This window comes from Squalius cephalus (genome assembly GCF_949319135.1).
Source record: "Squalius cephalus genome assembly, chromosome: 23".
In the NCBI taxonomy this organism is placed as follows: Eukaryota; Metazoa; Chordata; class Actinopteri; order Cypriniformes; family Leuciscidae; genus Squalius; species Squalius cephalus.
The window spans coordinates 7,563,677-7,579,973 of NC_137144.1; the positions used below are offsets into that span (position 1 = coordinate 7,563,677).

Here is a 16,297-nt window from a genome sequence, read left to right on the forward strand (position 1 = left end):
AAATCTGAAATGTAGTAACCTAACAATCTGACAAAGAGCTCATTTAGTCCTGTGTTTTGTTCTCACCCTCTTTCCTCTGCTTTTGACGGAACTGGCTCTTCATCTCTATTTCCGCTCGGAGAGTGACGATCTCCTGCTCATACTCCTGTTCCGTGTTCTCCAGTCGTGAGATTTCAGCCCGTAAACGGCAGAGCTCCTCCTGCAGACTGGCGATGTCGTTCTCCCTTTCGGCCGCAGCCTCCTCCGCCGCCTGCTGCAGCACCAGCACCTCCTCCTGTGCTGTTCGCAGTTCCTCCTGCGCTTCCAGAAGCTCGCTCTCCTTCTCCTCCTCTAGACTGTCCATCTCTTCCTGAACAGAACGAAGCTGGGCTACAGGGGGTGGGAGATAATAAGAAACGGATTACTTTTATAAACCAAACTCAGTCAAAATGTGGCAGCATTTTTTTCACCTCCTTCCTTACAAATATTTTGAATAAAAACTGCATTTGATTTGATATTTTGTCAACTAATGCAATACTGTTCATATTTCTGTGGGGCAACTTCAAATCAACCTCCTATTATCTTGGGTTTGTGTATTCAGAGTCTCTGTTACCTTGCAGACGCTGGATCTGTCTTGTGAAGGCCTCTGCCTGATGAGCACTAGCTAAACGCTCCTCCTCAAGAAGACCTGAACAGGGATAGAGAAATATATATTAGATATAAAATGTCAGCAACCTCATACCTAATCCGGAAGGGTATTTGATACAACAGCACTCTTGCTTGTGTAATATAGTTTTTATACATATTTGTGTATATATATATATATCTTAGGGATGCACCGATACCACTTTTTTCAGAATGAGTCCGATTCTGATACTTTCATTTTTGGTACTTGCCTATACTGATACCTGTACTTTCACTGCACTTACAATTTTTTAATATATAGGGTAGAGAAACCAAAAGAATATGAATCATATTAGTTGGCTTAATTTGTTAAGTAAATATATATTTCCTTCAGTTATTTTCATGCTTAAGCATGTTAAAATGTATTGTATGAGCTTCTGTTACTTTCACTGTTCATTCTATTGCTCTATCATATTTTATCTATCATTTAATTGCACCGCACATATTTAGAGCTGCTCCAGCAGGGTTCACTACTAAGGATTGTGCAGTGGTTCAAATGTTGAGATACCAGTGAAATATCACAATTCTCTATTCCAATTTTGATACTACAGCAAAAAACTACTAGCCTAATTAATGTAAATTAAAACATAATTAAAGAAAAGCAAGCAGTCAGTAATAAAATAAGAACAAATTATCAAACAAAGAAAGGCTACAAATTAAATAAACAGCTGTTTTTGCTTTTTTTTCAAAAAGGTAGTTTACTTTCAGACTCACGTTCGACGTCACGTCAACGTACTGACGAAGTGGGATTCTTGCCTGAAAGCCCAATCACCTTCGAGTTTAAACTAAATGAGCCAATGGACATTTGCATGCAAGATTTGCATCTCGCAGTCCGGCCCACAGCGCGGGTATACAGAAGCAGATGCAATGCATATTTAGCTTTTTGCTTTGGAACTAAGCTGTTCTTCTGTTCCTGCTCCATCCAGTCACCAAGAGTGAATTTAACGAGCGAGTGTTCTTTGGGAAGAAGCCTCTCTTCAGGTGTTGGTATGAAGGCGCTACAGCAGTGGTCGCAATCTCTGAGAGCATTAAAAACAGCTGTTTTAACAGCTTTTGAGAGAGTTGCGCCTTCAATGAGAGTGCTGTTCATTCAGCTTGAGAGAGTTTGCGCCTTCAATGAGTTTTAGTGCACATGGTTGATATTCTGCCCCCTTTGCTACCGCCTGAATCAGTCCGTTATGTCCAGAACTCGCTGGTCCCGCTCAGCCTCCCTCTCCCACTACCTCTCCAGAATGCTATTTAGACTGCTTTATTTTTTGTTGAATTTTGTACTGCCTGTCCAAGCTCCTCTCCAGTCCCCAGCTACTCCTGCCACCCAGTCATCGCTACCTCCCATTAATCCCTCAGTGGTGATTAAACTCCTCGGGCCTGCTGGGAGTCATCTCTTCCTGGATGTGGGAAGCCCGTGACTCCACCTTCTGCCTCTGCACGCTCCATTCCTCCTCGACCTGTCATCCTGGCTCCTTCCTCCCTCAATGCTGGCAGTGACCGTCAGGCATCCGGCCTCGCCAGACTCCCTCGGCACGTCAGCTCCACCTGGATTGGGCATACGCAGCAGACTTGGGGCCGTTTGTTGCTCTCCGGCCCCCCGGCACCCCGACCCCTGGCCCTCCACCCCTCCAGCTTCGGCCAGCTCCTCCCTCCCTCAGGCTCCGCCTCTGCCCTCAGTCACTCCAGTTCGATCTCAACCCTCCCGATCCCTGTCATCATCTTGGGTCCAACCATTGGAGTCCCTTCGCTGTATCGGCTCCCCAGCTGCGCGGTGGACTCCCCCCTCCACGTCATCATCGCCTCTGGTCGTCCCCAGTGACAACATCTCCATGGCTCCTCCCTCCTCGCCTCAGTGGCGCGCAGTCTCAGCTGTGGCCTGAATCAGCGATCATCTTCCTCTGCTGAAGGCTACCCCCTTGGACTTCACCACCATCAGCACCACCCTGGACTTTTTTGTTTGACCTCCTCCCGGATTTCCTTCCTTCTCCAGAGCCTCCTCCATTTTCCATCCTCCGGCATAAGGTTGTGCCTTCCAGGACGGGGCGTACTGTCACACGCACACTCTCAATCTAGCCTTTGTTTATAATTTGCACCTTTCTCCCACCTTGGTTAACCTTTTCACATAGGTTAAATATGAGTTTTTCAAGGCGACCCTTATTTAGAACCTGTCACTTCATTGTTTCCATGGTGACACATCATTGCTTGTCACGTGACACACCGCAACCACAACAACGCTAATTGAATGATGATCTGCTTTTATGTAATTTTTCCTTTTTTATTCAAAATATTCACAAATGTATTAGATATAGCATGAAATATCTGATATTCCGATTGTCTAATATGTGCAAGTGTAAGTGTTTTGTTGTTTAAAACACCTTTATAACGATTACACTAGTTGAGCTGTATGCACGATGGGTGCCGCCATGTTAGTTTGTGCCACAGTTCAGAGAATCGGATCTGTTGGATTTACAAAAACGTCGATTCATCCACTTCTCCCGTAATACATGAAAGTAAGTGGTCAGTGAACTGGGAGAAGAATAGAGTAAACTTTAAAGCTACTTACACAATGTGTATCTGATATGAATAAAACTTGTCATCTAATTATAATGGAAAGGATTATTATTACACTTCCATAGATATCAGTGTGTATTTTACAAACTCAAATTCATTGTTTTGCAAGTACTTATGTGATTTTAAATGTCTGGAACCTAAAATAAACATTATGTGGTTCAAAACACTGAATAGTTGTGATATACAGTATAACAGCGGTGAAAGCTCGCTTGAATTTAGCAGTTGATCACGTGATGCACTGACCGTTCCAATCACATTGGTGTGATCGTACGTGCAAAAGGGTTAATCTGTTTATGTTCATCTCTACACATCTTATCACTGCCTCTTTTTAAGTTCATTCCTTTTCAGTTTGTGTTGTCCTCAACTAATTCTGTGTTCCTGAGAATAATATTGTTTCTATTAAAGACTCTTGACCCTTCATCTTCGTCCTTGTGCATGTTTCTACTACAAGTTGTGACAACATAGTAGTTAAAGACACAAAGTGGGACCAGAATATTTGCTACATATTGTCCAGAACAACACAAAGCCTAATTTTCTTAAAGAGATCGTAGTGAAATAAAAAAATCTCCATTACATTTATATTTCGTCTGCAGCTAAAAAAAAAACTGGGGCTCCAGCATCCCCACGACCCTACAGAGGACAAGCGGTTTGCAATGGATGGACATTTATGTGCAAGGAAAATATTTAAGAGAGAGTAAATTCTCACATTAAAATTAAAAGACTTTATAAGCAACCCAAAAACTCAGCAGGGGAGGCGCTGTCCCTCTTAATGTAAATGAGACTTATATACTTACAGTAAACATGTTTTTACACAAACATGGAGAGTATCCCACCCCCCTGCCCTCTTTCCCCATACTTCAGCATTAGGCCAGAGTGTCTAATTTCTGGGTCTTTATACTATATGTTCTGTTTCGGGTGAGAATGCTGTGCAACTCAAAACACTTGAAACCTCTTTAGGACAACTTTAGAGGGTGAGACTGATCTATGCTATGTCTGCGATCATGAATGAGCAGGAACAGCAGAGCATGGTGACTGGAGATGATCCCGGAATAAAAGCATCTGCTGCCCTAGAGCTGGTCAGGACAACCCGTCTGGAACCTTCCCTCAGCATGCAGCTGTCATTTCACATGCCTGTCGTGTTACACACAAACAGCCCACAGTCACAGACCCCCGCACACGGAGATCATTACCAGAGTCCCACGAGTCTGTCTGCTATACAGCAGGTGACTCATTAAAGAGCTATAAAGGGCTATATATAGAAACTTTTTTACTGGGCCTGTCATTGAGTCCAACAACTCATGGAGCTAAATAAACAGACAGACCACACTTTTATCTATATCTCTGACAAATAACTTTAAGAAATGTAAAGAAACAGTTTTTTAAGGACATTGTGCATTAAGGTTACAGTAAGTATTAGTCATTTGCCCAATGCCAATTTCATTACAATTATTAGAGGGTCAACATGCTGAGTTTATGGTTTGTATAATTTGAATATGTTTTATGCAGATATTATAGCTCATATAATCCATTGTATACCAAATATGTAGTCTGAAGTTGCAAGTTTGAAGTTACAAGTTTGACATTTAACCATTCATTGTATAATAAAAACATTTCATTCAAAATTATTAAATGATTGAAAATATTATTATTATTGAAACCAAGGCACAAAAATGACTCATTCTCTATTTCTGCAACTTTATGGCATGTGACACAAATCATTTGTGTTTATTTCAAATGATCAGAGAAAGACAGGGGGGGGGGGGGGGGGGTATAGTCATGTCCATAATGGTTGTATGATTCACATAAAATGATGCACACACAAAAAAAGTGGTCCTCTAAGTAAATAATAAATTTAACTTTAAGGTCATTACTGTGTTTTTCAGGAGTCTCACCTTGCAGCTCCAGAAAGCCCTCCTCGTGTTTCTGAGACGTGTCTCGAGCTTCTTCCAGCTCAAGCAGGAGCTGCAGTACCTGAGCCCTCAGCTCCTCCAGCTCCTGCTCCTCAGACACACCAGTTTTCTCATCCTTCACCTCCTTCTCCTCATCTGCATCATTCAGGACGCTGCGCTCTTTTTCCGTGCTCATGACACTCTCCTGATGTCAGATCACTCTGTCACCTGAACAGTAGAGAAAGAAAACCAAGTTTACAACTGAAATAATGAATGATTAACACTTTTCTCTCAATGTGTCTCTGTGTGTTCTACAAACTTCCAAACAGGGAATTAATTCAAGGAATTCTTTTGGTTTTGATTTGGTTTCTGCTCTGCATCATGGCTATTACACATTAACAATGGTAAATAAATAAATAAATAATCACAATAAACAATTAAATGAATGTTCGTTCACAGACGTGCATATGTTTATTTAAAAAAAAAAAAAATCTACACAGCTCATTTAATCAGATTTTAATCTTAAAATCACTTTATAGCCAGTAGTCACTTACACAAATGATATAATCACATCCTCACATCACATAAACACATTGCCTCAAGACAACCTAAATATTACAGATTTTGTGACATATTTTATGCATGAATCATCAGCACTGGTGTTATAACTCATTTGTCACTAAAAACATTTTTTTAGATTACTTACATTTGAGTATGAAATTTGTGTTATCATAAATAATCTGATAAATAGCTCCCTCTTGTGGCGAAGAGGGGCATGCAAAACACCCATGCATTATCATCCTGTCTTTGAATTGGTGCTTCTACAATGTGCATCCCCTTTCATAATGTGTGAGGTCTCCTCCAGCTCCAGAATTTACAAGGGCTTTTGGTGAGCTGCCTGGACAGACAAGGCTATAATAAGCAACTTTATGTTTTAACTAAAACCTCCGCAACTGTGTGTGGCAGAATCAAATTTCTTGTTTCTTCTGATTCCTGGCTTTAACACAATCGTAAATATTTTTTTATGATTATCTAAAAACATTATCCATCATTCTAATTTGTAAAAAAAAAAAAAAAACTTGACCAACTTCAGAACTTGACAAAACTTTGTTTGTACACATTAGACCTTAGATATAGACCATGCTGACAAAAAAGTTATCAAAATAATTTTGATCTATTAAGCCGTTCAACAGATACACTTATTTGGGCGGAAGCCCTATTGTTTTGTTATGGACTATTATTAGGGCCCAAGCCCTGAAAAGGCTAAATCCCTACTGTTTTTCTAAGGATTATTATTAGGGCTCAAGCCCTGAAAGGGCAAAGGCCCTATTGTTTTCCTTAGGATACTTCTTATCTTATTGTTTAAGTCCTTTTGGGGCCCTTAACATGCTCAAAAACTCTTGAGAATTTGCACACTGATCAGAATCCGCCGCCAGGCCTAATTTTTACCCGATTTGCTTCAAACTTTATCAGAATAATGTCAAAACATGGCAAATGTAGACCTGTGAAGGGATTATCTTAAATTAGGGATTAAAGTAAGGACAAAAAAGGGAAAGAGGAAGTGTCATATATCTTATAAAATCATTGTTTGATTTAAAGGGATAGTTCACCCAAAAATGAAAATTAGCCCATGATTTACTAACCCTGAAGCCATCCTAGGTGTCTATGACATTCTTCTTTCAGACGAATACAATCAGAGTTATATTAAAAAATGTCCTGGCTCTTCCCAGTTTTATAATGGGAGTCAAGGGGCATCCATCAAAGCACATCCATCCGTGATAAAAGTGCTCCAAGCGGCTCTGTGGGGGTTAATAAAGGCCTTCTGAAGTCAAGCCATTTTAATTTTTGGCTGAACTATCCCTTTAAATTAAATTATGATTGTATGTTTGGTAATTGAACCTGAATACATTTAAAATGAATGTACTATATTTCAGATCAATATATTTGTTTTCTTTCAAATTTTGTATTTTGAGATTTATTCATGACACCAAACAATATTCTCCTCTGAAATATACATCATGTATTTCTATATAAAATAATACTAACATTAGAAGAAAAAAAAACACATTTGAATTTCTTTTTCAATCAATGTAGTACATGTCACTTAAAAATAAACAGTTTAATGCAATCTGTTTGAGGTCAAGACATATTGCTGAAAACAAAAACTAATTTAATATATAGTATAACCGCAAGATGGAAACATAGCATTATTTTAAAACAGGGTTAGATAAATCCTGAACAGTTTTTTAAAGATCAAACTACTGTTGCCAAGAAAAGAGTTTTCAGACATAATTACTTATTTGGATATAAATGTAGACATGATCAAAAACAACTTTCTGTCACAGTTTAGATTTTATTTTATTTTTGTTCAAAATGTTGAATATTCTGACTACTATCTCACTCTGCCTCTCTCTGTCTCTCTCTCAGTGTGTGTGTGTGTGTGTGTGTGTGTGTGTGTGTGTGTGTGTGTGTGTGTGTGTCAGTTACACTTGTGATTTAGAGTTTAGAGTTTAACACTTTCATAACTCTTCCAAGCTTTATAATGGCACTGAATTGCTGTTTCTGTTTTGAAGTCCATAAAAGTGCTCCACGCTGCTCTGGGGGGTTAATAAAGGCCTTCTGAAGCAAAGCGATGAGTTTGTATAAGAAAATTATTCATATTTAACACGTTACAAAGTAAAATTCTAGCTTCCAGCCAAACAAACTGTGTAGTCTACTTCCGCCTGAAGCGCAACTTACACAACTTGTGACATCAGAAGTAGCGCGGTGCGTCATGGCGTAGCGTAAATATCAGCAGTGTGTCGCATTACTCGCATAAGTTGCGGTTTTTACTTAAGTCTAATCTGTATGTTCGTTTGGCCGGAAGCTAGTTATTTTACTTTATAAAGTTTTAAATATGGATATTTTTCTTACACAAATGCATCGCTTCACTTCAGAAGGACTTTATTAACCCCCCAGAGCAGTGTGGAGCACTTTTATTTACTTCAAAACAGAAACAGCAATTCAGTGCCATTATAAAGCTTGGAAGAGCCAGAGCCATTTCCAAAGCTTGGAAGAGCCAGAGCCATTTTGAATGGCAAAATGAAGGCAAGAACCAGTTTATTTGTAGTGCACTAACAGCATAGTTTTATATTATTCGTTTAATAATAAGTTAAATAAAAAATATATTTAAAAAAAAACAAAAAACAAGATAAATATGACATTATATTAATCTAAATTTCAATGATCTCATGGATGGGGCCAAAAGTTTGGAAGTCAGGTTCTTCTGACCTGCTACCATGTTATGAGAATGTGCTGTTACCCAGACTGTTCAGCTTAGCAACCAGTGCACGAGAAAAAAAAAGCAAGTAAGCAAGCAAACATCGAAGTCAAGTGGGCACACACAGAAGGGTTCTTCTGAGCATTCCAATGCAATATTTCTGTAAACTACACGCCGTCTGGAAAGAAAGAAAGTGAAGATTAAGAGATCAACATCGATCAAGTGCTGCTTGCTTATGGTTTGTATCTGTGAGCTAAAGATGTGAGATGGAGATTTCCTCTTCCAAACTTGAGAAGTCCAAACTTCTCAAAACTTTGCACGGTAACACTTTACTTGAAGGGGTGTGCATAAGACTGACATGACAGCTTCACAATCATGACATAACTCATGTCATTAATATGAAGGAGGTTTTATGCATGTTTATGACAACTGTCAGTAAGTGTCATTCACTCAATTATGCCATTTTTTAATGCAAAGATGACATTGTTTGAGATGTCTTTGTTATGACAACTTGACATAGACCAATACATCATAACCTGTCATAAATATGTCATAAACATGACATAGAGATTAATCATCAAATTTAAGAAACTACTTAGCTTTATGGGTTAACATAAATACATTTATTTATTTATTTTAAGTCATATGATTTTCAGTATTTCTGCATTCCAGCATTATGCTCAGCTATACTATTTTATAATTGTAATGGGCGCTTGCAAATCAAGTTGAAACAGGATCTAATCACAGCAGTCTTCCAAACACAGGGCTTAAACACACAGGGCAAACAAAGAAGCTAATGTGATAATTAACTAGACACACCTGAACAGAATACTCAATCAGAATGAGTAAGCAAGGAAACAAACAGGCAGGGAACGGAGGAGAACGTCTTTCAATTCAATTCAATTCAATTCAATCAATTTTATTGATCCCACAAGGGGCAATTAGTTAGGAGCAGCATGTATCCAACAGTACATAACTTAAATCACACACCATGTTCACAACATACAACCGTCAATCAATATGTGCACTTGCAAAAAAAAAAAAAAAAAAAAAAAAAAAAAAAAGAGCTCTACACAGAATTTAAAAGTCTGATCGCAGAAGGAATGAAAGATTTGGAATGGCGGTTCGTCTTACATGCAGGAAGCGCATAACGACGCCCAGAAGGCAACAGAGAAAATTCACCTGCTAAAGCATGTCCCAGAAAGGCAAGGATACTCCTTATCTTCCGAACTATTTTGGTTAATAATGTATGTTATGTCAGAATGAGCTGACGAATTGGGATCTCACCTTGAAAGCAGACAGTTTTTGCAGCTATATTTTACTTTTGTTATTGGAATTTTATGTCTAAAAAAAACTCAGAAAAAAAAAATATTATTAGAAAAAAATACACACTAAAAAGAAGCTTTCGAATCCAACATCCTGTGAGGTGTGGTCAATGCCATTCAGATTCCAACTCTAAAATAAAAAAGTGTGTTTTTGAATTTGTATAACCTTTTATTCTATTAAGTGTGAATTAATTGAAGAAACAAATTAAATGAAGACATTAAAACTTTCAATTATTAAGCAGGACTTTCTGCTCATGTAATTTAGCATGCTGAGCTTTAATGGTTGTAATAAGGAACACATTCAGTCAAACATATTGTTCTGACGTCAGTGTGGGAATATTCTCATCCATGAAGGGATTAATCTGTCGCTGGGATGAGGATGTTTCATTAAAGTTTGATAGAGTCAAGTTGTGACTGGGAAATGAAGTGATACATCAAAGGAAGCAGTGTTAGATACAGTAGTGCGTGTGAGTGACTCATCCATGACACAGTATAAGCCTTTTTTATTTTCTTTGTTCTAGCTTATGATTTTCTAGTTTTGACTTCAGGAAACTTTTCACAGTATTTTAAATTTATACATAAAATCAGGTTTCATTTATTACAGCAATCTTCAATGACATATTTTTGCACCTGAAGTACAGTGATAAAAATGCTGTTTTCTCGGCCTTTGTGAAATTGCCTTGAATTTCTGAAACATATTTATATGTAACAGCATCAGAGCAGATCTACCTTTTCATACATCTCCTGACCTTGGTATTACTTTGACAAACAGATGTGTATATGTGTACATGTGGTTTGGGGACAAAACTGACTACCAAAGGGAGCTAAATCCGACAATCCCTCCTTTGTTGGAAAATTGCTTCATAAAATAAAGAAAATGCTTTTTTTATTCTAAAAATAAAATAAAAATGTGCATGTCTAATGTTTGTTCATGTCTTGTATTTGTGTAGCAGTGTAGGCGTCTATGAATAATCTATGCCACCCCCTCCATGATTTTTTGAAGCAGCTCCTCATGTTCACAGTAACCACAGTAACTCACAGTGGTAAGATTTCACCACATCAAATACCCTTTGAGCACCAAAGCTGAGGACGAGAACAAGATAAAAGCAGACACAACTAATTTAGATTGACAAAATTAAAAAGGAAGAAGTGATTCACATCTTCTGTTCCCTTATGTCACAATAAAACATTTTTTAAAAAACTAATTTAAAAACAAAAACTAAAAACTAATAAAAAACATGCTTGTACCATTAGTGTTTGCAGAAAGCAGTAAAACATCTGTACTGTCAATTTACAATTTACAAACATCATAAGCAGAGATCATTTAAACCATCATGTCATGCTGGCATTCAAGTGTACAACACAATCAAATTACAGCTAAAAGACACATTACTATAGCAAAAAAATACTACAAATCTTTGCTGGCTTAAAGATAAAGTCAAAAGAGAGGCTGAAGAAGAAGACTCAAACACTTACTCTAAGACTCCTTAATGGAAGAAGCTGTAGTGCAAGTTCTCTGAGATGGAAGTTACTTTTTCACTTCAGCCCTCCTGTTTTCCCACAGAGCAATCTAAAGTGGCCTTCGCCATCACACTTCTGATCAGGCAAGCGAGAGATTGGGGAATGGCCATGTGGGACAATGGACATGAATGTTGAAGCTCGTTACAAGATTTTTTCGGAGGAGCTCCGCAAGTTTCCGACCGCTCCGCTCTGGGGATAGAGGTAGCGCAGGCTTTATCATTGCTGCAACAGGGAGGTCGGTCTGTTTCTGACTACTCTATCGAGTTTCACACGCTCGCTGCGTCATGGAAGGAATCCGCGGTCATGTGGTCGTTCCGTCCTCCAGACCTTATTGCAATTTAATGGGGCTGCTCATCAGGTGTAAGCTTTCATCTATTCTGGAGCGAAGGGGGATTTTATGAACACCCAGCTGGCTGCATGCTTAGGTGTTCTGCCTGTTCCACTGGCCGAGCCCATTTCAGCCAGGACTCTCTGCGGTACCCATCTCACTAGGATTAGCCATTCACATTTTCGGGCAACCATGCTGAGAAGATTAGTGTTTGGGTCCTGCATTTTCTCCTGTAATGTCCTGTTCTGGAGGTATTGCTGGAGGAGCCGGTGAGCCTGGTGAGTGTACCGGAGGCTTACCATGACTTGAGAGCGGTTTTCAGTAAGTTCCGAGCTTCATCTCTTCCTCTGCACTGCCCGTACGACATGTGCGATAGAGCTGTAGCCTGACACTTCTCCGCCTAGGGGGTGCCTTTACTTTCTTTCTGGGCCTGAGAGGGAGGCCATGGAGAAGTGTATTCATGATTCTCAGGTAGCTGGCATCCTCCGGCTCCTCCAGTTGGGGCGGGGTTCTTCTTTGTCGAGAAGAAAGATGGATCGCTGCGTCTCTGTATAGATTATCAGAGCTTGAATGGGACAAATGGGAGACCGCCTTTAACACCCCCACGGGGCATTTTGAACATTTGGTCATGCCTTTTGGGCTTTCAAACTCCCTGGCGGTCTTCCAGGCACTCGCCAATGACGTGCTCAGAGACATGGTCGACCGGTTTGTATTTGTTTACCTCAACGACATCCTGATCTTCTGCCAGAACGAGCGCGACCATGTCAAGCACGTCAGAAGAGTGTTCCAGCGGCTGCTTGAGAATCGTTTATTCGCCAAGGTAGAAAAGGGCAAGTTTCACACACGGTCGGTTCCGTTCCTAAGATTTATTCTTTCACCCAAGCGTATCCGCCAATGTAAAAGCGGTTGCTGATTGGCCCATCCCAGATAGTTGTAGAGCTATCCAGCGATTTCTGAGGTTTGCCCATTTTTACAAGCGGTTCATTCAGAATTTTAGCCAGGTCGCCCTTCCTCTAACTGATCTCACCTCCATTCGAAAACGCTTCTGTTGGTCGTGCAGGCCCAGGCTGCGTTTACAAACTTAAAGAATCCCTGCGCCTTTTTTCTCATAATTTAACCCCCTAGGAACAGAATTACTACATCGGGAATGTGGAGTTACTGGCTGTTAAGTTGGTGCTGGCGGAGTGGCGCGGAGGTCCCTTTTCTCGTTTGGGCCGATCATAAAAATTGCATCCGCATAAAAAGTATATCCGCACCACTTAACGGCTAAATTCTCGACAAGCTCACTGGGAACTGTTTTTCGGTCGGTTCAATTTCAACATCTCCTCCCACCCGGGGTCCAAGAATGGTAAGCACAACACACTGGGCTCTGTGCAATGTAACAGATACGGATATATACTGTAGCGTCCTGAGAGCCTGTTGTTTGTGCCCAAATCGGTCCGAACTAGCGTCCTACAGTGGGGCCACTGATCCGTACTAGCTCGCCAAACAGTAACGACTTGCAGTTTAATTAAGCAGCGGTTTTGGTGGCCGTCCATGGCTCGGGACTCTCGTCAGTTCTTATCGGCCTGTCCGGTTTGTGCTGTGAGCAAGGGCGCCAATCGACCCCAGGCAGGCCTACTCCAGCCACTGACAGTCTCTTCGAGGCCATGGTCACAAATAGCTGTGGATTTCATCACAGGCCTACCCCCTATCTAGCGGCAACATGTTAGTACTCACTGTGGTGAACAGGTTCTGGAAGGTGGCCCATTTTATTCCCCTCCCCAGATTGCCTTCAGCGAGGGAGACAGTGACTCTTGTCTTGGATCACATTTTGCCCATTTTGCCACATTTTGTCCTTTCATTTTCTGCTGCTCGTGACCTTGGCAATCAGTGCTGATTTTGCAATGCGGATGAGATCACGAGCTGATTGTCCTCACCTGTCGCTTGTTCCCTTTTCCCTTATATTCTCTGCTGTGTCTGCCTCTTGTTGTCAGTAGATTTGTGTGTGCCTCGTCTCATGTGCTGTTGTATCTATGCTGTGTGGACGGCTCTGGAGCTCTCACACATCCCTTTTGTCTGTGTGTGTCACTACACTTTGGATGTTGTTTATTCCCAAAAGTGTCTAATAAACTGTTGCACGAACCCTCTGGTTTTGAGTCCTCCATTCACGCAGCCTGAAAACGTTTTCTTTCTCAACAGTTTACGTTCACTTAAGACATAACTGACTGTGTTTACTAGGTCTGTTTAAGTGCAAGAAGACATGAAAGAGAACTCAATTCAGTATTCCCGCGCTGTCTGAAGCCTGGTTTATATTCGCGTCCACATGAGCATGAAAAGTGTGTCATTGCAGTGTGGGTGTTCGTGCACATTTGCGAGACCCCATTTCGTGTGGCGGTGTGCACAACATTTTTTGTAACTTTTGCAACACTTGCACAACTTCTAGGCGACTCTGAACGAGCAGGTACATCTGTACTGGCATATTACCAACATGCAGTTTGCACTTGTCTAAATTAATTGCTAACATTTACAAAATGAGCCTACAATGGCAGAAACAAGCTTGTTTAACCCTCTATTGCATAGCGTTGCCATATGGCAACAATTACTTTATCTTAATTTTTTTTTAAAGCTGTGATATAAAATCTATGTTTTTACAGTTAGTTGTGAAAAGGGGGCTTTAACTTTTAAGAAAATACAATTTATGAGGTCACATGACCAGGATATCCTGTTTGCCAGTCCTTTTTGCTCATGGACATTGACATGCAAACATCACTGTCTGGGGCTCCTGAAGATAGCCTTTTATTCAGAATTTTGGAAAATTTTCATCAAATAAAAAAATTAAATCAGTATCTGGGGTAAGTAAACTTTAATTTTTTAACATTAAATTCAGTTTTGATTTTATACGTTTTTTGTAATATGCTAAAATACATTTGTTGCCATATGGCAACTATATGCAAATATGGAAACGTCCTGGTGCATTCAACCTAATGGAGTCCCATTGACTTACATAGCATGAAACTACTCTGAGACTATGTTTACAACTTTTGCTTATATTTTAAAGGTAAAAACATTAGACCTTCACAAGCTGTTGTGGTGGGGAAAAATAAAAGAGGGCCCCAAAGCTTTGTCCCGCCAGATCCTGTCCGCAGAGACCGCACAGACCACTGGCCCTTGCATGCATCTGAGAAGGGCAGATGCAAAATGCCAGGATGCAAGGGCATTGTAAGAAGCAAGTGCTCCAAGTGTTTAGTTTTCCTCTGCTTCACTGACTTTCACAAGTCATGAAGAGAATTAAATGAAATGAAACAGCAAAAAAAATGACTAAATGAAATGAAACGAATGAATAGTGTATTTCAGTGAGACAGGTTCCAGGTTCCTGGTTATTATTACCAGACATTTCAGATAACTGTTGAAATTATATAATGTTTTTACTGTATAAATGTTTGTTTAAACATTTCACTAAGTATGAGATGGATTTGTTGAGTCTTGTTTTAAATAAAATTAGTTTTTTAATTTTTTTTTGGATTTTATGGTACTTTCCACGATTGCATATTGTTGCCATATGGCAACAATTTACCAACGACCCCCCTTTAAACTTTTTTTTAGATTTTTTTTATATATATCTGTTATTTAGCTCATGTTAAGTAATAAAAACATGCAAAACATTTTTTACAATGTCTAATTAATAATGCGTGCAATAGAGGGTTAAAAAAGGTCCATGTTTAATAAAAATGTTCTTGAAATCAAATGAAATTCCATTGCTCTCATGCCGGGTCAGGAAGCCCGCTCTGCGGCTCTCTTCTTGCGCATGTTATTGGCCACATCTAGTTCGGAGGAGCTAGATGTAGAGAGATTTGAGACAGATATTATCAGTGAGACCGCCTCCTCCACTAGCCCTGCATATGAAAAGTTTATGGCGGTTATGACCTACCACGGCCAGACTTTGTTTAACTTTGTCGGAGTTGAACAGGAAGTTGCTCACAGCAGACAAAATGAGCGCTTTCAGCTGCGCAGAGCCACAGATTTCACAGATTACAGATTCAACAGTGATTTGAGTCACAACGAGATTATGTGACCCACTGTCTCACACGCCGCGCTCTCTCTACATCTTAAATAAAGGTAGTCACAGTAAAATTATGTAACTCCTTTCTCTTTGGCTGCCCTCCCTCCAGAATAGCTGGAGGTGAGGATGCACTCATCGATGGACAGTGATCTACTCTGGGCATTATAGGCAATAAGCATTGCCCATTTGCTTTCACTGCCCACTTAACAAGTAATATCATGGCTCCAGCACAGTCCATTTAAAGGTCAATACATCTTTCTATTGTAACTGCATTGCTGCAGGGGACAACTTATGGCTAATAATAATCACAGGATGCTCCTTACCTTGTATTGTCTGTGAAAGAACAGCCCCAAGTCCAATTTCTGATGTGTCCGTCCGAAAGATGAAGGGTCTGTTGAAATTTTGAGGCATGTAGAACCGCCTCTATTTTTGCCTCTTTCAGAACCCGTTAACACCACTCTCTCGTCCTGTCACTTCTTTGTCAGGTCCTTTAGAGGGCAAGCTATTGAAAAGAAGAATGAAACAAACAGTAGTATCCAACCTTGTCCAAGAAGTTGCCACTTATGCTTGGTAAGGCTGTAACATCCCCCATAAAACTGCCCCAGTACTGCCAATGGCCCCCAGGAAAACTGAGCACTGTCTTTTTCTTTTACTGAAGCAACTATAGGGCACTTTTTCTTTTAATCGAATCAACAGTTAACAGTTCTG

General features: G+C 40.0%; 1 protein-coding gene across 5 annotated transcripts in view; it reads right to left on the reverse strand.

Annotated features, from left to right (window-relative positions):
- Positions 1-15,990, reverse strand: part of ccdc136a (coiled-coil domain containing 136a) — a 28,520-nt gene extending 12,530 nt beyond the window's left edge. For 3 of the 5 annotated variants that reach the window (XM_079860189.1, XM_079860188.1, XM_079860186.1), the window contains exons 1-4: positions 15,913-15,990; positions 5,118-5,342; positions 593-667; positions 67-369 (exon numbers count right to left, since the gene is read on the reverse strand). In XM_079860189.1, coding sequence (XP_079716315.1) covers positions 67-369; positions 593-667; positions 5,118-5,310 — 571 coding nt within the window. In that variant the 5' untranslated portion in view covers positions 5,311-5,342; positions 15,913-15,990. Of the gene's footprint in view, positions 1-66; positions 370-592; positions 668-5,117; positions 5,343-11,174; positions 11,411-15,912 lie in introns of those variants that run through there. The other 2 variants (XM_079860190.1, XM_079860187.1) reach the window with 2 other exon arrangements.
- Positions 15,991-16,297: the final 307 nt, after the last annotated feature.